Genomic DNA, 23931 nt, shown 5'->3' on the forward strand with positions numbered 1-23931 from the left:
GGCCCCCGTACCAAAAATAATTGTGGGATAAACAATATTCCAGTACGTGGCCTAAAAATCTCTTCTGGGGGTCTGGGAGGTCATCTCTTTGACTAAAGGCCCAATTAAGTGCCAGCAATGCGTCCTCATGCTGTATGATCGTGTACAATGAAGATACATCTGCAGTAACGAGAAAAATCTCGATAGTATCGGGGAGTACTACCCTTCTCGGGGTCTGTAAAAAATCTTTTGTATCCTTAAGGTAGGATTTTACTTATGTGAATCAAAGAAATAGGTGCGCGAACCTTGAAGTAAAGTATATAGTGAAAGCAGCACTGGAAAAAAGATAAATATGAAAAAATTGTAACATGTGAAACATAAATTACAAAAGTGCGCTAATATCAAAATATAGGAACAAAAATGTTCATGTATGGTGTCTGCTGGAACAAGCAGTTGACACAAAAGTCTTTACAACCAAACAGTCTTTGTGAGGAATAGGGAGTGATGGAAGGTGGGTGTAACCTCTTCCCAAACGATGATCCAAGTGGGTGACTTCACAAAGTTAAATACACGTGATAACACCCAGTGATAGGAGGGGACTCTTACCACATGAGAGAGAGATGTAGGCATATACTGATCTTGTCCAAGAGTCCGATTTGGTGATGCAATTCTCGAAAGGAATGGAACAACCAACTGCCTACAAATTAAAGGGGATCTATAGGCTTCCAAACAAGGGGATATCGCCACAGAGATCGTGCCAACAAAAGAAGAGGGGACTATAGTGCATTACCTCCGATTTTTATTAAGGAAAGAAGTAAAGTAACACTTACAAAGTCCAGATAGGTAATCAGCATATACAGGTATGGTCACGGAAGTCTGCAGTACGGTCCGAGACTGTTAGCAGCACGGCTAGCTCCCCCGACGCGTTTCCACTGAAGAGTCGGCTTCTGGGACTGGAGCTGTAGCCGTGCTGCCAGCATATCTCGTAAATATTGTGGCTGATGGAGGCTTCCGGTGCGGCCGCAGCGGGGACCCGGAAGTGTTGTGACGCACTTCAGGTCTCGATGTCGACCAATCCCAGCGTATCGAAATGAGGACCCGGAAGTGTTGTGACGTCCTTCCGGTGTCGTCATCGGCCAATCGCGGCGGACGTAAACAGGAAGTGCCACCCATGACACCGAGCTGTAAAAGGATTGTCCTTCACAGTCATCCGGTGTGCATAGTGTTTCTTCACATGTCCTAGGAAGGTTCTTAGAAAGGAATAAAAGGAAAAAAGGTTTCAATTTATTAGGCGGACGTTGTGAAAGTTAAAAAACTATATTTAATGTCTAAACACTTGAATTTGAAAAGGTCATCCTCAGGAACAAACCTCGAGGAGATGAATAAAAATATATAATCAGAAAATAGGAGGAATTCATATTGACAATATATAAAAAAATTGTCATGAATTTAAAAATATTAAAAATGTTTAAAATTGTATTAAAAATCCCAAATATTATATGATAAAAATATCATAAAATACTGAACATACAATTTGGGTCAGTACTTGGTGTAAAACACCGCAACGGGAGTCTCCATCCACACTCTTATATGTATATAAATTACATAAAATTGATTAAAATTATAAAAACATATACTAAATTGGACACTTATACTACAAGTGCCCAATATTCTTATGAAGGGGAAAATTCAAGTGTTTAGACATTAAACATAGTTTTTTAACTTTCACAACGTCCGCCTAATAAATTGAAACCTTTTTTCCTTCTATTCCTTTCTAAGAGCCTTCCTAGGACGTTAGAATAAGGCTGCACTGCTTGCCTTTGCATGTGAAGAAACACTATGCACACCGGATGACTGTGAAGGACAATCCTTTTACAGCTCAGTGTCATGGGTGGCACTTCCTGTTTACGTCCGCCGCGATTGGCCGATGACGACACCGGAAGGACGTCACAACACTTCCGGGTCCTCATTCCGATACGCTGGGATTGGTCGACATCGAGACCGGAAGTGCGTCACAACACTTCCGGGTCCCTGCTGCGGCCGCACCAGAAGCCTCCATCAGCCACAATATTTACGAGAGATGCTGGCAACGGCTACAGCTCCAGTCCCAGAAGCCAACTCTTCAGTGGAAACGCGTCGGGGGGAGCTAGCCGTGCTGCTAACAGTCTCGGACCGTACTGCAGACGTCCGTGACCATACCTGTATATGCTGATTACCTATCTGGACTTTGTAAGTGTTACTTTACTTCAAATCGGAGGTAATGCACTAAAGTCCCCTCTTCTTTTTTGGGCACGATCTCTGTGGCGATATCCCCTTGTTTGGAAGCCTATAGATCCCCTTTAATTTGGAGGCAGTTGGTTGTTCCATTCCATTCGAGAATTGCATCACCAAATCGGACTCTTGGACAAGATCAGTATATGCCTACATCTCTCTCTCATGTGGTAAGAGTCCCCTCCTCACTTGGATCATCGTTTGGGAAGAGGTTACACCCACCTTCCATCACTCCCTATTCCTCACAAAGACTGTTTGGTTGTAAAGACTTTTGTGTCAACTGCTTGTTCCAACAGACACCATACATGAACATTTTTGTTCCTTTATTTTGATATTAGCGCACTTTTGTAATTTATGTTTCACATGTTACAATTTTTTCATATTTATCTTTTTTCCAGTGCTGCTTTCACTATTTACTTTACTTCAAGGTTCGCGCACCTATTTCTTTGATTCACATTTACTACACACATTCACAGGTCAGCAGCGTTCCTAAGGGAATGGATATTTTTGAATATCACAGCTCCCGCAAATTAGCAGTGGATGATGTATTTGTCAGAACCAAACCAGAATCCACTGACCTCAGGGGAATATTCATGCGACTAAAAAATGTAATGGTGGCAGAATTACATGCCGCATGGGATATAGTATTCCTAGAGAAATATATAGAAGAGAAAATGGTTCCGCGTAGCCTCAGGTGGAATATTAATCCTGATCAAGGGGATACGGAACTTCTTGAGTGGAGTCAGTTTTTCAATGGTGCAGGCATTAGTCTGTTAAATTTCCTTGTTGATAGAAAGAGAAGGAAAACTCTGAGACTCAACAAGGAGATTTTAGAAATTAAGGAGAAGCTGACACCATTCAAAGAAGGAGAAGCCTATAAAATTTACACTCAAGAACTTAAAGAGATCCTCGCCATGGAGGAAGAGGAACAGAAAATAAAGAAAAGGAAGAAGTACTTTCGGGATGTAGATGACTATAAGTCTACCCAGGTGTTCAAGTGGCAACTGAACGCAGGGGAGAAACCTAGTCTAGCTACCAGCACTCCAGCTAATCCCGAAGGTGAATCTTCGAATTCCAGAGAGATACAGGAAACTTTACATTCCAATAACCGGAAACTCCCCCCTGCGGGAGATTCGGAACCTTCTATGTCTGGAGCTTACTATCCCAAATTTAAACCTCTAAAGGAGAATGCTCCTTCCCACTCCACTAAAGGGAAGGGGAAAAATGGTAAAGGGACCAAAAACCCCCAGATTAAAACTTTAAGATGGGAAGAAGAAGGACACAAACCCACTAATAGACATCATACTTCACCCTCTCCCAAAATATCTAGAAGACCTTCTCTAGATTATAAAGGAAATTATCTTGGACCTTCTTATCAAGATCCAAGACAATTAGGGCCTAATTCATAGTACGGCGAATTGGCTAACGCCGGGATTTTTGCGAACTGGCGAATTTTTACGTCTGAAATTGGTATTCAAAGAACGGTGGGCGGCCAATAACGCCTAGTGTGAGATTCATGAAGATGCTGCAAGGTCAGAGCGCGACTTAAAAACACGTCAGCTAAAAGCTCGACTAATGTTTTGCCAATTTTCCCCTGTACCCCCAAAAATCCCAAATCACTGTGGAAGGGGTGGAGAAGAATTTGGAGATGACTAGCTTTTAAAAAATGTCAAAAATTGACTTAGAAAGAGAGATATCTGCAAAAGTGTAGAAAGTAAAAAAAGCTCCTCAAGCCCCGAGCTGCGAGCGTGCGAATGTGCGCATGCGCAACGCCAACTAGGCTCCAAAAATTCCGCTAGCGCGAATTTGGGCAATCTCTTTTTTGAATACGAACTAAAAATCCGCTGTCTCGCCCATATAAAATGGAAAAAAACGGCGGATTAAAAATAGATGTAAAACATATTTCAAATAAAGATTATTAGCATTTCACAAATATAAAGGAAATATCACAATTTTGCCAATATTCTATGTGTTTCAAAAGAATGTTTTTCTAAATATATTGCAAATACAACATTTTCTTCCATATGGGTATGGCCAAGTGTTAGCATTTGAGTACACATTTAACTGAAGGTATATATATATCCCCATACTTGGCTAATTAGCAAAGTATGCCCAACAAACAAATATAGCTTTAGCTCACAATATTGCTACATATTTACTTTATGTGGCATCTTTTGTATTTAGTTTGCTGATACACATGCCTTTTTCAAACATGAGCAAAATTATTGATGTTAACATTTGGAGGTTTGGAGACCTCCAAGTGTTGCCCGTACAGAGGGCTCCTTCTGGATTCGAACTTACAAACCTACAGCAGGAAGGCAGACTCCCTAATTATTGTGCTATTTCTCAGTCCTTACTGGCATTAAAGAAGCTCATGTCCTCTTGTGAGCGTTGGGTGTTTTCCTCATGCCGTCAAAATGCTCACATGGGAACAGGGGCCATTGAACTGAATAGGATTGGACTTTTTGGCTGTTTTGGGAGTTGATCCTCGAGCTGTACAAATCCCCCCCAAACGGGCTACGTTCACATGTAGGTGTTGTGGTCTGTTTTTGGGGCTTTTTTAGGTTATTTCATACAAAAATGCCTGCCCAAAAAATGCATGTGAAAACGCCTGGGAAAATGCCAGCAAAAACGCCCATAAGAACGCCTGATATAATTGCCACGCCAAGATTATGGATGTTCATGAGTGATGAGTCAGATTGTTGGCTTACATATCTGTTCAATCTTCACAATCTCAACTCCCAAATCCAAAAAGGTGTGTTTCAATTGTTTTCCTAAATATATATTTCGCTCTCTCTCGCTCTCTCATGTAATTTTATATATATGTATGTATTCCTGTATCTAAACATTCTAAATAATGACTAGCAAACTTGAAGAGAGAATTTTCTCAATTCACATATATACACACATACATACATACATGTATTTGGGTTGTTTAGGTCTCTCTCCTCATTTCTATTTCCCTTTTTTTTTGCAACTGAGCATGCTCCAAAACACACAGGACACACACACAGTTAAATTTTTGCCTGGGAGTTACCATTACTGGGTGTGTGTTTCCCTTAATTATATATAGATCACTCAGACAGGAGAAAAGATTTGGCCTGGCAAGAGGTCCAATATATTGTGTGTCACATGCTTTATGGTTAACATTTGGGGGCCTTTGTTATTTATGGAGGTGGGATTTGGCTGTGTTGTCTGTTATGTCCAAAGACACATAGCCCACTTGACTCTCTGTAAGTATTTATTGGTGTTAACATAATTGTGTATTGTTCTGTCAATCTGCACATGTATCTGAAGATTATTGGCTCTTTGTCGATGTATATGGTATAAATGTTGTACAAAGGTTGTTTTTGTTAAAAAAATACAATTCTGTGGCTTCAATGGGATACTGTGGAGACTGTGCCAAAAATATGTCATGTGAAATGTTTGAGCTGTGTATCCTCTTTGTAATAAACAGCATGTTTCAAATGTTTTTTCAAAATGTCTTCATGTGTATAAATAAAGTTTTCTGGTGTCCACAAATGTATGTTTTTTATTTTATTTTTTTGTTATGTTAGATATGCTTAATGGTTGTGTAAGGTGACTATTTTTGGCGAATTCGCTAACATAAAAAACAGCGTTATCACATTTGTAAATGCAACCGGAAACAAAACTATTTGTGGGTGCACACGTTTCCGGAAACTGTACAGGTCCGCAAGTCTGTGCATGATGGCTCCAGCTCTGTTTACCGCGCGAAATTGTGGCATTTATCTGTAAGGTAAGGAGGGGGGGGTGAATGTGCGAGATGGGGGCTGGGGGCTGGGGGCGGGGGGCTGTCGCTTATCTAGCGGGTGTGCAAGTAACTTTTGGTCTACTGATATGCGCATGCACTTTCTGCCTATTAGACGTGAGATAGAAGCTTCCTGTTATAGAAAGTTCCTAGATGTGAACCTGTTCCCTACTCTATATATATATATATATACATATATATATATATATATATATATATATATATATATATAATATATTGTATATAATATGTATATATATATTGTATATAATATATATTGTATATAAAATGTATATATATATATATAATATGTGTATATATATATATATATATATATATATATATATATATATTGTATATGATATGTATATATATATATATATATATATATTGTATATTGTATATAATGTGTATGTGTGTGTGTATATATATATATATATATAATTAGTAGGGAACAGGTTCACATCTAGGAACTTTCTATATAGATATAGATAGGCATAGCCCGCTTTAAGTACACTCACTTTACATACACTCGCGAGTAAGGACACAGCTTGTTCAGCTTGGCATGACACTGCTCCCAAACCATAAGTGACAGGGATAACAAACTTAGGGAACACCGAGAGGGTACCCAGGACTACAACATATCCTTTTTGTGGCCGGCCAGCTTGCCTAGGTAATCTATCATGTCATAGTCCTGGATCCCCTTAACATGCTCCCCAAGCTTGGTGTCCTTATCACATGGTTTGGGAGCAAGGCCATGTCAAGGTGGCCAAAATTTCCTATGGAGCTGGTGTATTTAAATGCATTGAGAAAAGAAAAAAGGGATTGCTTCACTTTAAGTACATTTTCGTTTTACATACATGCCCTGGTCCCATTGTGTACTTAAAGTGGGGTATGCCTGTGTATAGATCGATTTGATTAGTTTCTACTTTTACACAAAATGAAACACAATTATCTGTGACAGATTGCCATGACGCTTTGGAATCTGTCTAGATAAAGACAAATGTATTGCCCCTTTTCATATATGCAAGATTTGAAACATTATATTCCCTAAATACATTAGGAAGAAAATTATTGCCTTAAATACATACATACACACTGCAAGCTCTGCACCGTTTGTCTTGTCTGAGACTCACCATCATAAGCTAGATCTGCAGACAGCAGCTAATTTGTTCACCTGAGATGGAATGAGTGATCACAAAAATCTGGACTGGTCATGTCTTCAAAGGATTGCATTGGACAAATCACCTCTAAACGCAACACATGAGTGTATAATCACTTGTCTTAATGGATCACATTCCCAACACACGCATCTCACACTGCCATATGTGAATCAATGGGGGTGTCCATTGCAAGTTAAATACACTCCCAGATCCCATTGCTTTGTTAATTTACAGATCTAACTGGAATCTGATGGTACTGCTGTGAACCACTATGCCATCAAATTCTGCTGGGGACCTTTAAAAAGGATTATGTGTGATTGTGTGGATAATTCTGCCACATTAAATTCTCATCTCCCCCATCCCATGTCCTCCTCTTGCAGGAATTGCGAATCCAGGATAATTCAGCACAGCATAATGAACAGACACATTGAGCAGTGTATGAGCACAGCGTCATATCCCCGGATCACACTATGGGGTTTTAACTCCTCCATAATTTTGCCACTTTGGAAACAAAGTGCTTACTTTATGTATACTTTTTAGACAGAACTCGAATTTCTAATAGGGTTATATCATTGCATGAGATTTCCCCTCACTTCCTGTCTTAGTGTCACCACAAAAGGAAGTGGGCGAATATCACTGTGGGGAAATAGCTTGCAATTGTTGCCTTATAATGTCCATAGTATATATAAAAGGAAAGAATTGCTGGCTATATCCCCACCAGGAGATTCCCTCACTTCCTGTCCTGGTGACACCAAGACAGGAAGTGAGAGGAAATCTCCTCCAATGATATAACCCTGTTACATGTTCTAGTTATGTAGCAAACTTAAGAATATACAAAGCAAACATCTTTTTTTCCCATTTTGGCGAAATCATGGATTAATTAAAGAAACATTCTTTGTTTGTCCCGTGGCTTGCAGGAAAAACATTTTGCCTTGATTCCACCATCAACACAGACAGGGGAAACCCTCCTGCGGAGCCATTGTGTTCTCCCGATGCCGCCCCTGCCAGGAAAACACAGTGATTATTGCTAGTGGCTACATGAGCTGCTAGCGATAAGCGTGTGTAAAATCTGACAGACTGGTTGTACGTTGTCCTCAAGTTGATCGATCAATCAACTTGGGTACCTTCAGCCTGGCCATACATAGTTTAAATCTGCATCTCAAATGAATCAATCCCATTTACATATAACACTCCATAAAGGAGAATGGAGGGGCTTATCAGGTCTGCGTGAAAAATGAACAGCCACACCCAATCAGACAGCTCATGTTAAAAGGGACCTGAAAAGCAATCTGCATGGCTTGCTTTTCCAAGCATTGGCTAGTTTAGTGAGCCTGGACTAATAACAGTCACTGTAATGCTACCCATACTGCTGTCCTTTTAACATGGTGACAAAAGTTGATACCTATGCTACATGTGTGTAAAGTTACTTTCACCCTGCTAAATGGACAGCAATAAGGTTGTAAATACAGTGACTGTAATTAACATGCCAAGGGCTATGAACTGTACATGTATTCTAGCTAAATCTAGCAGCTTCAATAGGAAACATTTCTTTTTCATCTCTCTTATCTCCATCTCTGCAGCATGTTTTTTTTGCAGAGGAATTCTATCCCATCAGCAGAGGAAGCACAAGGCTGTGCAGTGATGGACAGTGCACCCTGTGTACCCATTGGCTAAGGAGGCAGCAGGAAGCGGATCAGCCTGCCTCCTGTTACCTCTTCAGCCAATGAGTAGCTGAAAGGCTCTTAAGTCCCTCCCTCATAACATCTCCTGAGTCCCAGCCCTGCCAGCTAGTTTACTGTGCTTACTATGCATGTATCCTTCGGCGATTCTCCTGCCTTATGTGTCACCTGGCTACTGTCTCCTGCACACTTCATGGATGGCGGGTCCGGGGCCTCTACAGGCACTCGGGCCCCCTACATGTGTATTGGCTGTCCCCCCCTGATGGCGGCCCTGGGTGTGTAATGAAAGGCCAATTGACAAAATGGCAATATCATGTAGAGGAAATCACAAGTGTGGGGCAACCTATGTCATGGAGGTAGATTTGGACATCGATGTATATGTATCACCAGAAATGGGATTCTTTGTTCTACAATATCTCAAAGACGACCTAGCATGTTTTTGTAAGACTGTACTTTTTTGGACATACTTGGACTCAAACATACACTGCTCTTTCCACAGCTCCTCCTCCTCTGGGGGTATGACAAGGTGAATATGCATCTTCACCAAAAGCACAAGATCATGTGTCGTGTCCGGATGAGGCTGCGGCGGAGATTCCAGTTCCGGCCTCGTGTGGTGGATCTCCAGCGGGCCTGGAGTGATGCCAAAAGGCGCTCACCCAGGCTCCTGCAAAAGGCTGTGGAGCAAATCTCCGTTAAGTAAAAATATACATTACATGTGACCAGATAGGTTACAATTTTTTGGGTAGGTGGACATGTGTTTAGGTATGCAACAACACAAATACCAACACCCCCCTCCCCTCCCTCTCGCTCCTACCTTTCCTACCTCCATCAAGTGTCTCTTCACAACCTTTAATACTATTATGTACATTAGTCTTTTTTATGTTTCTTTTTTCTCTTCTGCTTCTAGCACAAGCGGACGGGCGACACCCTCTTGTGCTTTTGGTAAAGAAGGGGAGGAGGAGGACGGCCACACTGCAATATGCGTTCCGAGAGAGCGAGCCATTCCAGCAGCTACAAATTGTGGATGGTAAGTAGAAAAATTTTAATTGTAGAAATGTCAAATCTCTAATCACATTTCACAGAGCCCCCTTTACATCGGAGTCTCCAGACTTACTACACTGTAAGAGGGAAGTCTGAAGACTCTGATGTAAGGAGAGTTCTGGGTACCATTATTTGAGGGGGGAAGCTGGGGACTCTGGTGTAAAAGGGAACTCTGTGGTCACCAAAGCTCCCCCATACATCTGAGCTTACAGAGACCCCCTTACACTTCCCTTCCTCAGTCCACCACAGTCAAGGGCACAACAAGTCCCACTGCAGAAGGCTACCTGCTTGGACTTGTACTGCTCTCTGTAGGGGACTGAGGAACTACTGCCTGCTATGCTAAGACTTGTAGTGCCCTCTGTTAGGGACTAAGGATTCCTCAGTCCTCCACATTCTAGGGCACTATAAGTCCCAGCATAGTGGGCTGTCATACCTCAGTCCCTCACAGCTTGGGGCAAAAACAACAGAGTTAAACATCTAAAGGACAACTCCAAACAAAACTACCAATAATGGACAGAGTCCATATGCTATATAATGTCAAAGACCTGCTACCCCTCACCTTCCACCTCGGGTGCTGTCATTGTGTAGGGCAAAGGGCTCCATCTCCACCATGTTTGGCTTTCATGTCAGATATGCAGGACTTGCTCAGCTCCACTCTCTTCCCTGGCAACTGACTATGGCGTCATTGGGGGTCTTTCCTCCTCTAGAAAACACCCAGGGGCCCTCTCCTTGTCCCCCAGCCACCCAGGGCCTTCTTCTCCTCCTCCTCCACCAACCATTTTCGGACTCTTCCAACTTCCCTGGGGCTACTCACCCCCTTTGCATAGTAGACACCACAAATCTATGACCAGCCTGCAAAATATCAAGTCTGGGCCTGGTTACCTGTATGTTCCTGGTCCAGGGCAGGGCTCTCCTCCCAGAGCAACAATCGATGATAGCAGAGTAAGTTGACCGGGCAGTCACTTCCTACTGGTGCAGGTACACACCTACCGATTCCTCAACATCTTAGGATAACATGATCAGACGGCCAATCCCCAGTCAGAGAAGGAGGGGTAAGTGTCAGCGGACAACAGACACCTGGCAGACGCAGTGAAGGGACTGCAGCACACTGCTGCAACTTTTAGATCCGAGGATTGAAAGCAATCTTTTACTTGGGAGATTTCCCTGACTGCGCCCTTCTAAAAGTTGTTGCTCCGCCACTGGCCGCAAGGCCCCTGTAGGTGCGAGGCCTTAGGTGACCGCCTAATTTGCATGGTGCCCTCCTGTTTTAAAACATGGTCAATGCATCTCATTGGTGTAAGTGCACTTCTATGTTCTGAATTGTAGGGGCATTGAGTATGGTGCTAGCATGATGAGAGGTTACTGCCTATTTGTGTCCATAAATAATATATAATGTTTTTTTTTTGTTTGTTTTTTTTTAGAAACCAGTGATGAGGATCTGGAGGCTCAGCCTTCTCAGGCCCACTGTAAGTAATGTGGATGTGCTGGTGTGTTGTGTATTAGGTCTAACTTGGAGGAATGATTGTTTGTTTTGTTTTCTTTTGTGGTTGATGTAGCTTCAGCAAGAGAGGAGCCTCAGGCAGGGCCAAGTCGCCTGAATCCGGGGCAGGAGGACGAAGGTGCCCAAGAAGAGGCCAATTTGTCACTCAGTGATGAGGACCTGGGCTCTCCTCAAATGGGAAGTAAGTATTCTACATGTGTTTGTGTGTTCAATGTGTCCTGGGAAATATAAGGGCTGTAATATATATATTTTGCCATTGGGGTTATGTAGCAGCTGACATTGAGGATGTTTGTTGTGGAGGACTGGGGAAGAGGGGCCGCTGCTTACCCAGTCCACTGTAACTACTACCTTCAATGTTTAGGGACTACTTTCTGTGTGCCTTTATCAAATAGCTTTTGTTCAAGAATTGTATTTGTGTCTTTGTGTTTCTAGGAGATACGACACCATCCCCCCATGCAGGGTCTCCCCCATCCTCCCCCACTCCAGGGGTGGAGGCAGATTACTCCACTAATGTTTGTGGCTCCCCTGAACTATTCTGTAAGTACATAAAATTAGATTATCACATGTATTGTGTGTGCTAGGATGATGTGTATCTGGGATAATCTAAGTTGGAGTCAAAGCAAGTGCAGTTTTGCTATATGTGACAGGAAGGTTGGTCATGAAACACTCTTGCTTAACCTTCATGTTTGGAAGGTGGTATTGGGGAGCATTACAGGACATGTTATTATTTTTAAGCTTTCTCAAGCCACCCTCTTCTAAATTGGTGTTAGTTTCTCTACATTGGAAATGGTGTGCTTTGTACTTCTAAATTATTTGGGGCCATGTTAATTAACTCATGTTCTGATTTAGTCAACACTGAAAATGCGTGTGGCTTGGCTTGAACATTGTGTGTGTTTCTCAACCTTTCAGAAATACTCTTCCCCGGTAATGTACCACATTCCAGTTCACAATTTGTGTTATTTTTGTGCAGCTTCTCCTGAGCCAATACCATCCGGTTCTGGGGGCCCAGAAAACATTGTTGATGGTAAGTTGTGTGATTTTGCAGTAATGTGTCTACTTAGTAAGTGGAGAAATGCTACATGTGTATGTCCCCGATCAGGCTTCAAGTTGTTCTAAAGGCAGCAGGTTCTTTATGTGAATGCATTCTATGCATTAGTATTCCAAGTGATAGGTGTGCATATTCCCCCTTAGACTTACCGGGACCATTTTATTACTGTCCAAAATTTTGCACAAATACTTGTCTGGAACAGACTCCCCCTCCTCCTTAGCTGAGGTGACAGCATGCCAATATTGCCTCCTGATGCTGTCACTCCTAATCATTGAGACCATCGGAAGGGAGGGGGCAAGGCTGGCTCACAGCCTAGTGCCTGTACAGGCACAGGGTGCTTGGCTTCATCTCATGTGCCTCCATAGCAAGCTGCCTGCTGTTGGGTCAACCAACAGGAGGGAGGTGCCTAGAGGGGTGTACAGGGGCCATTTTAAGAGGAGGATCGTGATTTCTCTCGTCCCCAAAAAGCTAGAGAGGGTAAGTCTAACCTGATTAGTTTTCCGCAGCCATCCAAAAATGAGATGCTCCCAACACTTAGAACAGGCAGGGCTGAGGCACAAAAAACATCAGAGAAACACAATCCGCACAAAAGCAGGGAGTACGTATCCTTAACGCTACAAGCTTCACCCAGAAGAATGAAGCTTGCACTGTACAAATCTGCATCACCACCGTATCAATGTCTAAATAAAACTTTCAGGGAAGTGTGGAGGGGGAAGGAGTGGGTGTTAGAGCGTTTTCATGACTGCGTAACCTACAGTTAGCGTGAGTCCATTTGTTTTTATTCTCTCTTAACACAGCTGTGATGGAGCAAAGGGGATCTGGGGAGGAGAGGCATCTACCCATGCCACAAATGGCCATCAAAATTCCAAGTGGTGAGTCTCTACTATGTGTCAGGTTCAATCTATAGACAGTAAGAGGGAGAGAGAACGCTACACAAATTCCAATGGTGATAGAGATAAATGTGTGCACATGTATCGTGTTGACCAATTGAACACAACACCTTACATTCTTCAAAATGATTGGTTGTGTTGACATGAAGAAAAGCCTTTTACTTAGCTTTGGTGGAACTGCTACTAACATTCCAAGCCATCTTATGTAACCTTTTGAACAATTTGCTGTGAAAGTTTGAGTTCAAGGTTTACAACAGCAATTTAGCATATTTGCTTCAGAGTGTTGAGAAAAGCCAACCAATAGACTCCTAAGCATATTTGTTGAGGCACATTAATTACAATCCTTGTTTGGATCATTTTGCATAAAACTAATTTTCATGTCTTTTTCTACCCAGGGCACACCCACTTCACCAGCGAGGTGATGCTGGAATACTTACGCTGGTGTGGAGAAAGAATAGTGTTCTTGGAGCGGCAGTTGGGGGTGGATCCGGACCCTTCGGAGCCATTTGTGCGGAACTGCACCCCAATGAATTGAATGTTTTTTTATTTTATTTGTATGTTGCACGTTGCAACACAAGTGTTAAAAGTTTTACATTTTTCGATAATATATTTAAAGAATATATTTTTTATGCAAAATTTTTTATAGACCTACATGTGGTATTAAAAAAAAATTATCTTTTCTTACCAAAGTATTTTTTTTGGTGTACACATCAAATGTTTTTTGTGTTGTATTTGTTTAGTCGAGTGGTGTGGTCTGTAATTGTTAGCATGTTGGCTTTGGTTTATGTTATCCATGAGACTTGTTTTGAAGCTACATTTGAAGGGAGACCTTTTCTTGGGTCATTATGTGAACATTGAGTTTTGAAAATATAAATGAAACCATATGTTTGGAGATAGAGAAGCACGTGTGTAGAAATGCCTACATTAACCAGGGCCCTTACTTGGCCACCAACACTCCCAAAAAACCAAAGAGCAAACACAAACTAATAATTTTCCAGAAAATTTTATTGCATCACCAAAAAAATCACTATAAGAAATCATATCGTGCCACCCTCAAATTAAACCAAAAAATGGCCCCACAAATTGGCCAATGTATCAATCAGAAACAAATCAGTAACAAAAATATCACAAATCAATAAAACAAAGATCAAATTAAGGTGGTGGTGACTGATGCAGTGTGGTGAACCCTGGAAATGTTCCGGACATCAAATGTTGGGCCAATAGTCCAGTCTGCTCTGGGCTCAGCCTTAGAGTTTGGGTATAGTGTGCCATTACCATAAGATTTTGTCCATGAGGCTGCTGCTGATGCAGTGTGGTGAACCCTGGAAATGTTCCGGACATCAAATCTTGGGCCAATAGTACAGTCTGCTCTGGGCTCAGCCTCAGAATTTGGGGATAGTGTGCCATTACCATAAGATTTTGTAGCTGCTGCGGCTCTGGCTGTGGCTGCTGCCCCGAGGCTATTTGATGCTGCTGGTGGTGCAAGGGTTGTGAAGATGTGTGGGGAGTTGTGCTTGATTATTTGATGTTGTGGGCCACGGTGCGGGGGGTAACGACATGTCGGGCTGGTGACAATAAAGGGGGACGGCCTGGGGAGGAGTGAAGTGAGAAAGGTGTGGAGGGAATATAGTCAGGTTGAAGGGGTATTGTGGAACCAGTGCGCAATGAGGTTGTGCAGGAGGATTGCTCATTGAGGGGTGTGGGAGTGCGAACTGAGTGTGAAGTGCTAGGAGTGGCTACAGGAGGAATTGTCCCATCCCCAGCTGCCTGCCAAGTGGCCAACACTGGCATTACCCTCCCACTACCACAACCTGCAGTGGCAGGTGATTGAGATGTTTGGGAGGGCTCTGCCAATGGGGCATCTCCAGCTCCAACCAGGCATTGGCGTGTGGCCAGCACCTGAGTGTCAACACTTTGCCGATCCCGTTGATGCTGGTCTGCTAAACTTACCAAGCTGTCACGCATATCCTGTTGAACCTGTACCATCGCTGCTACAGATTCCTGTATGAGCCCTAGCAGCCGTACTACCTCACTAGATTGCTGAGTAGGCCTCCTTAACTCATTTTGGATCTGATACTCGGCAAGCAGCCTCTCGGCCACATACAGCAGAGATGGACGAGGTGGGGTAGGTGACAATCCCGCTGCATCCAAGGCTGCCTGAAATCAGAAGAAATAGACCAAATCATTATAAAACATCATGACTAAATAGTTCTGATTAGTTTGACAACTTAACACCCCAAGCAGAACGTAGAAAAGTTTGATGTGCTTCTAATAAGTACTTGTTCATTGTAATATTATCCAAGCTAGCAACACTTCTGATAATGGGTACATATTATGTTGGTAGGACTAATATGACAAAGGCAAAAAAGTTTCGACATGAAGCTGTTCCCAATTAACCCTGGTGTGGTAGGTTGTTTCTGCTTTTGGTAAATCTATTACTACACCAATGACTTTCTACATCTACGTATGTTGTCTAAAATCTCGCCATCAATCGGCTACAGGACAACCCAACAAAACGATACACATGAATTTGGACCTGGAAAATCAAAGACTGGCCAGACTTTAAAGGTCCTGGATGTTTTTGGCACATTAGTGGCACCCCAAATTATAACATAATTCCCTGATGTTCAAGATCTAACTCTTGTTGTGCTGGTGCATCGTCAGAATGTCATAGCACTAATTTAACACACACAATGTAAGCCACATCTAGCCCAAAAACATTACTACCATTGAAATGTTACATGTGCACCTTGTTCCCTTATATCACATACCACAGCATTGGATGCAGAATCGTCGCCAGCTCCTGATCCAACTCCAGCTGCTACGTCAAGAGGGGCCTGATGTTCTTTGAAAAAAAAAGTACAAAACAGGTTTAGTACATAACCTTAGGCAGTAATGATTATGGCCAGATTTCCCTCCTAGCTTCAGGAATTAAGCATTGAGGCCAAACATTCAAAAGCGCTTTCCTGGGCTCATAGGACACTTGCTAAACCCTCCCAAAGGTTAAGAAGGCTTGGTCTGAATACCCATTAATGCTGTCAACGGTGTTTTGCAGGGTAAACACCTAAAAGGCAACACTCTTTCTAAAGAAAAAACATGTGTGTTAACTGGGTTAATAAGATTCCTAAAAAAATATAAATTTGCTATACATACCAACACCTTCCTCCAGGCCTTGCTGCACTGGGTGTGTTCCCTGCTGCGGATCTTCTGTAAAGAGGACATAGCAATACAGTTACATAGTTACATAGTTAGTGAGGTTGAAAAAAGACACCAGTCCATCCAGTTCAACCTATGATGTGTGTGTTTGCTTTTAGCCGTTCATTGTATACCCCTGTATGTTGTGGTCTCTAAGGTGCCCATCTAACAGTTTTTTGAAACTATCAATGCTCCCTGCTGATATGACTGCTTGTGGAAGAGAATTCCACATCCTTACAGCTCTTACAGTGAAGAACCCCTTACGCATTTTAAGGTTAAACCGCCTTTCCTCTAGTTTTAGTGAGTGGCCACGTGTCTTGTTGTATTCCCTTACTCTGAATAGTTTGTTCCTTATGCTAGGGTCGCCAGTACAGTATTTGTACATTGATATCATATCCCCCCTCAAACGTCTCTTCTCTAGAGAGAATATGTTCAGTGCTTGTAGTCTTTCCTCATAGCTGATGTCCTCCATTCCCCTAATTATTTTTGTTGCCCTTCTCTGGACTCTTTCCAATTCCAGCACATCCTTCCTGAGGACCGGTGCCCAGAACTGGACAGCATACTCCAGATGTGGCCGGACCAGAGTCTTGTAGAGTGGGAGAATAATCTCTTTATTTCTGGAGTGAATCCCCTTTTTTATACATCCCAGTATTCTGTTGGCTTTACTTGCAGCGGCTTGGCATTGCATGCCACTGCCAAGCCTGTTGTCTACCAGTACCCCCAAGTCCTTTTCCATCCTAGACTCACCCAGAGGTTCCCTCCCTAGTGAGTAGCTTGCTTTCTGGTTTTTGGCTCCCAAGTGCATTACTTTACATTTTTCAACATTAAACCTCATCTGCCATGTAGTTGCCCACCCAGTTATTTTGTTCAGGTCCGCTTGTAAGGTTTCCACATCCTGCATAGAAGATATTGGCATGCTTAGTTTAGTATCATCTGCAAATACTGAGATTGTACTAGATATCCCCTCCTCTAGATCATTTATGAATAAATTAAACAGGATTGGTCCCAGGACAGAACCCTGGGGGACCCCACTTTCCACACCCGCCCAATCTGAGTACTCCCCATTAATCACCACCCTCTGAACTCTCCCCTGAAGCCAGTTCTCTATCCAGGTACTCACCTTATGGTCCATACCTACCTTCCTTAGTTTGTACAGTAAGCGTTTGTGGGGAACGGTGTCAAAGCCCTTTGCAAAGTCCAGATACACTACATCCACAGGCTTACCTTTATCTAGGTGGCAGCTCACTTCATCATAGAAGGTTAATAGATTGGTTTGGCAAGAACGATATGAGCTATCTTGGAAAGAATAAAATATACATCTACATTGTTTGGCACAGTACGATATGGGACCTACCAGGAGGAGGGTCAGCACTGATGTCAACACCCGTGAGTCCGTCTGGGTCACCAAGCTGCATGGGCTGTGGAGAGGCTGAGATCCGTGCTACAGATGAACAAATTGCAGGTTGGGGAAAACAAAAAAAGGACAATTGGAAGGCCAAGTATCAAATTCTATTCATATCACACATAGGATATTAGTTCATCTTTTCAAAACAACTCACACAATTGACATCCAAGATAATATCCTACCTTGGCGCAAAGCATCCGAATCTACGTCCTCTCTGGAAAAGATGGTATCGGGCCCTATGATCTGCAAAAAAGGTACTTGATAAGTCCAGAGAGAACGTTGTGCATGTGGATCCAGCCGACCTTGTCAGTCATAAAGACCCTCCGCAGCCCATGCAATTAGCTTCTTTCGAACGGACCCACAGATGTCATTGACCTTCTTCCGCACACTGTCACTGTGGCGAGGTCGTTCACCCAGTGCATTTACAGCATCCCGGATTTCATCCCACAATCTGCGCTTCTCTGTTCCAGAGTTAGCCGCGGCCCTGGTCCCATGTATCGCCTCATATCTGGCCATATAGGTCTGGACCAGGACACAGCACTGATTGTGGGTGAAACGGGGAAGCCGGGGTAATGTGGACAAGCTGACTCTGGTGGACAGACCCTCCCCAGGACTACTGTCAGAAGAGCCAGCTTGTCCACTTGGTGTGTTAACACCTCCCCCGGCTTCCTCCTCCGGGCTGGGGACGGTGGACTCCCTCCTGGATACAGCTGGAGCCTCCCTCACACCAGAGCCAGACGATCTGCCCACCCTGCCCCCCCTGGCCACCCTACTACTTCTCCTCAGCCTTCCAGTGGGTGGGGCCATGGGAGCACGAGGTGGGCAGAGAATCTGGCTGTCCAGCAGCAGCAAATAGCCCCAAACGCCTAAATCTGAAATGACAAAAGAGAAAACAGAAAAAAACATGATTTGCAGATTGCTCTTCATATACAGTATAATTAGTGAACAGTTACAGAACACACTTACCAAAGCTAGCCACTGCTTGTTTTAAAAAAGACGCGTTGGTGGTGGTGGTGGTGGAGGACAAAGAGCCTAAGAGGCTGCAAAGAAATGCAAAAAAAAACACATTAGAAAACGCATATGGTCAAACATCACACGAGACCCTCCAAACACTTACCTAATGGCACAAACACGGTGGTGGTGGTGGTGGACAAAGAGCCTAAGAGGCTGCAAAGAAATGCAAAAAAAAACACATTAGAAAACGCATATGGTCAAACATCACACGAGACCCTCCAAACACTTACCTAATGGCACAAACACGGTGGTGGTGGTGGTGGTGGACAAAGAGCCTAAGAGGCTGCAAAGAAATTAAAAAAAACACATTAGAAAACGCATATGGTCAAACATCACACGAGGCCCTCCAAACACTTACCTAATGGCACAAATACACACTGGTGGTGGTGGTGGTGGTGGTGGCAAAAGAGCCCAAGAGGCTGCAAAGAAATTTAAAAAAACACATTAGAAAACGCATATGGTCAAACATCACACGAGGCCCTCCAAACACTTACCTAATGGCACAAACAGACTTGGTGGGGGTGGTGGTGTAATCTTTTATAGGCAAAAGGAGGCTGCAAACATTAAACATACATGAGAAATCGCATGACCTACATACGTGCACATAATAAATTACAGTTATCAGAAAAGCAAAAATGGTGTCTTTGGAAGCTGGGAAGGTAAGGGGGCAGGTTTAGATGCCAAATCTAGACTGCACACCTTTAACAAACATGAGAAAACACATGTCAAAACCACATGCACATGGGGCCAACTGCCAATGATTAAAAGACACTTGAGGGGTTCACAAGCTATTGTGGGCTTGAGGGGATTCACCATAGACAACTTAAGCACACCCAAGATTAGGGTTGAGCGAACACCTAGATGTCCGTGTTCGACGGGTTCGGCCGAACTTTAAAAAAAAGTCCGGGTCCGTGTCCCGGACTTTTACCGAACTTTTCCCGGACACCGAACCCCATTGAAGTCAATGGGGACCCGAACTTTAAGGCACTAAAATGGCTCTAAAACACCAAAGGAAAGGGCTAGAGTGCTGCAAATGGCAGCAAAACGTAATTAAGAGCATGGCAAGTGCTCTGCAAACAAATGTGGATAGGGAAATAACTTAAAACAACAAAAAAAAACAGAAAAATAAAACAATGTTCTTCTTCATCTCTGAAGGACGAGGCCCATATGGAGTAGGAGGGAGGTTAAGGTGGTGGTGGATGTGGCGGTGACATAGGCGTGCGCACAGGGTGTGCTGGGTGTGCCTGGGCACACCCTAATCACCTAGGGCACATAGCATTGCCAGTGAGGAGATGGGAAAGATCTCCCTGGGACCTGCTCTGCTCTATTTCTCCTTGCCTACAGGTACATGGCCCCGATACATTACTCTCCCTGCTGGCAAACACATGCATGTGTATTTCAACTTTGGGGTGCACACCTTAATGCAATAGGCTGCGCACACCTATGGGCGGTGTAGGTGGAAGCGGCGGTGGAGGAGGACCAGGGCCGGATTAACAGCATCATGGGCTTGGTGCTGAGGATTTTGAAGGGCCTTAGGGCCGTGCCTTGCCATGCACCCAGAGGAGGAAGGGTGCAGCCATGCATGCCTAATTCAACATGGGATGCTGTCTCTGAAGCCCATAAACACATCCATGCATCGCCAACTGTCCCTCCTTGTCCGGCCTTCACGCTGTGTGGGGAGGTTCTGAGGGTGCTGCCTGGGGAAGCGAGCATAGAAGCCAGACTTCTGTGTTTACAAGTGACAGAAGAGCGGTAACAGTGAATATGGCCAACCCGGGGCCTATATAAAAGGTAGGGGCCTGGAGCTGCAGCTCCAATAGCCCCTACATTAATCTGGCCCTGAGGAGGAGGACGAGGTAGCCAACACTGCTTCTTTTCACAAATTTTAAATGAGGGTACACCCCAAAAGAGTGAGAAAGAGCAAAAATGGAACAATGGGTGGGTAAGGTCGGTATCCATTGCTATTCTGCATAAGGTACGGAAAAGTCCCGTGGGATCCATGCCTGGTTCATTTTAATGAACGTGAGCTTGTCCACATTGTCTCTGGACAGGCGGCTGCGCTTGTCTGTTATAACGCCCCCAGCCGTGCTAAATACCCGTTCAGATAATACACTGGCTGCAGGGCACGCCAGCACCTCCAAGGCGTAAAGGGCAAGCTCAGGCCATGTGCCCAATTTGGAGACCCAGAAGTTGAAGGGGGCAGACCCGTCATTCACTACATGTAGGCGTGTGCACACATACTGCTCCACCATGTTGGTAAAATGCTGCCTCCTGCTAAGACGTTCCATCTGAGCTGCTGGTGCTGCTGTTTGTTGTGGCGTGCTGACAAAGCTTTTCCACATTTCGGCCATGCTAACCCTGCCTTCTGAGGTGCTGGCGGTGCCCTGGTTGCGTTGGCGACCTCCTCCTCCTCCTCCTCTGCCTTGTGCTTCCACTGTGGCCCCGCTGTCAGATGGGAATGCCAGCAGCATGGCGTCTACCAGCGTGCGCTTGTACTCGCGCATCTTGCGATCGCGCTCCAGTGAGTGAATTAAGGACGGTACGTTGTCCTTGTAACGGGGATCCAGCAGCGTGGCCACCCAGTAATCAGCACAAGTTAGAATGTGGGCAACTCGGCGGTCGTTGTGGAGACACTGCAGCATGTAATCGCTCATGTGTGCCAGGCTGCCCAGAGGCAACGAAAGGCTGTCCTCTGTGGGAGGTGTATGGTCCGTGTCCTCTGTATCCCCCCAGCCACGCACCAGTGATGGCCATGAGCTGGCCTGGGTGCCACCCTGCTGTGAACATGGTTCCATCTCCTCCTCCAGCTCCTCCTCCTCCTCATCCTCCTCATCCTCCAGAACTGTGCCCCTGCTGGACAATTGCGTCCCTGGCGTTTGCGTGTGCAGGAACCCACCCTCGGAGCCCCTTGCGAATGACTGCCCTGAAAGCCTTGGAAATGTTACCTCTTCATCCTCCTCCTCCTCCTCATCCTGTGCCACATCCTCTTCCATCATCGCCCGAATTGTTTTTTCAAGGAGGCATAGAAGTGGGATAGTTAAGCTGAGAACGGCGTCATTGCCACTGGCCATGTTGGTGGAGTACTCAAAACAGCGCAACAAGGCACACAGGTCTCGCATGGAGGCCCAGTTAAATTAAATAGCGGAATAGAAAATATGATCCAAAAAAAGTGTATGTATATCACACGTACACAACCACACTAGGCCCCAATTACTATTGTTTGTACCCCTAAAAGGCTAGATGAGGAGTAGGGGGAGTATGGAACAGGCAGCACCCTCAAACCTTCAGAAGTATGAGATGAACCCCAACAACTTGGAAAGGTGGATCTCTCTCACACGTACCAACACAGACTATCCCCCAATTTAACTGATCCCCAAAGGTTTTTGATTAAATAGCGGAATAGAAAATATGATCCCAAAAAAGTGTATGTATATCACACGTACACAACCACACTAGGCCCCAATTACTATTGTTTGTACCCCTAAAAGGCTAGGAGTAGGGGGAGTATGTAACAGGCAGCACCCTCAAACCTTCAGAAGTATGAGATGAACCCCAACAACTTGGAAAGGTGGATCTCTCTCACACGTACCAACACAGACTATCCCCCAATTTAACTGATCCCCAAAGGTTTTTGATTAAATAGCGGAATAGAAAATATGATCCCAAAAAAGTGTATGTATATCACACGTACACAACCACACTAGGCCCCAATTACTATTGTTTGTACCCCTAAAAGGCTAGGAGTAGGGGGAGTATGGAACAGGCAGCACCCTCAAACCTTCAGAAGTATGAGATGAACCCCAACAACTTGGAAAGGTGGATCTCTCTCACACGTACCAACACAGACTATCCCCCAATTTAACTGATCCCCAAAGGTTTTTGATTAAATAGCGGAATAGAAAATATGATCCCAAAAAAGTGTATGTATATCACACGTACACAACCACACTAGGCCCCAATTACTATTGTTTGTACCCCTAAAAGGCTAGGAGTAGGGGGAGTATGGAACAGGCAGCACCCTCAAACCTTCAGAAGTATGAGATGAACCCCAACAACTTGGAAAGGTGGATCTCTCTCACACGTACCAACACAGACTATCCCCCAATTTAACTGATCCCCAAAGGTTTTTGATTAAATAGCGGAATAGAAAATATGATCCCAAAAAAGTGTATGTATATCACACGTACACAACCACACTAGGCCCCAATTACTATTGTTTGTACCCCTAAAAGGCTAGGAGTAGGGGGAGGATGGAACAGGCAGCACCCTCAAACCTTCAGAAGTATGAGATGAACCTCAACAACTTGGAAAGGTGGATCTCTCTCACACGTACCAACACAGACTATCCCCCAATTTAACTGATCCCCAAAGGTTTTTGATTAAATAGCGGAATAGAAAATATGATCCCAAAAAAGTGTATGTATATCACACGTACACAACCACACTAGGCCCCAATTACTATTGTTTGTACCCCTAAAAGGCTAGGAGTAGGGGGAGTATGGAACAGGCAGCACCCTCAAACCTTCAGAAGTATGAGATGAACCCCAACAACTTGGAAAGGTGGATCTCTCTCACACGTACCAACACAGACTATCCCCCAATTTAACTGATCCCCAAAGGTTTTTGATTAAATAGCGGAATAGAAAATATGATCCCAAAAAAGTGTATGTATATCACACGTACACAACCACACTAGGCCCCAATTACTATTGTTTGTACCCCTAAAAGGCTAGGAGTAGGGGGAGTATGGAACAGGCAGCACCCTCAAACCTTCAGAAGTATGAGATGAACCCCAACAACTTGGAAAGGTGGATCTCTCTCACACGTACCAACACAGACTATCCCCCAATTTAACTGATCCCCAAAGGTTTTTGATTAAATAGCGGAATAGAAAATATGATCCCAAAAAAGTGTATGTATATCACACGTACACAACCACACTAGGCCCCAATTACTATTGTTTGTACCCCTAAAAG

At 43.9% G+C, this 23931-nt stretch overlaps 1 protein-coding gene across 1 annotated transcript in view; it reads left to right on the forward strand.

Moving 5' to 3' along the window:
- Window positions 1–3766: 3766 nt before the first annotated feature.
- Window positions 3767–23931, forward strand: part of LOC309550598 (cytochrome P450 1B1-like) — a gene marked incomplete at both ends in the record, with an annotated part of 358421 nt that continues 338256 nt past the window's right edge. Inside the window, 4 exons of the mRNA XM_082250942.1 lie at window positions 3767–3782; window positions 12374–12427; window positions 13249–13323; window positions 13737–13849. Of these exons, the coding sequence (XP_082107068.1) occupies window positions 3767–3782; window positions 12374–12427; window positions 13249–13323; window positions 13737–13849 (258 nt within the window). The remainder of the gene's footprint in view (window positions 3783–12373; window positions 12428–13248; window positions 13324–13736; window positions 13850–23931) is intronic.

Source organism: Pelophylax lessonae, assembly GCF_965119305.1.
Source record: "Pelophylax lessonae genome assembly, chromosome: 3".
Taxonomy (NCBI): Eukaryota; Metazoa; Chordata; class Amphibia; order Anura; family Ranidae; genus Pelophylax; species Pelophylax lessonae.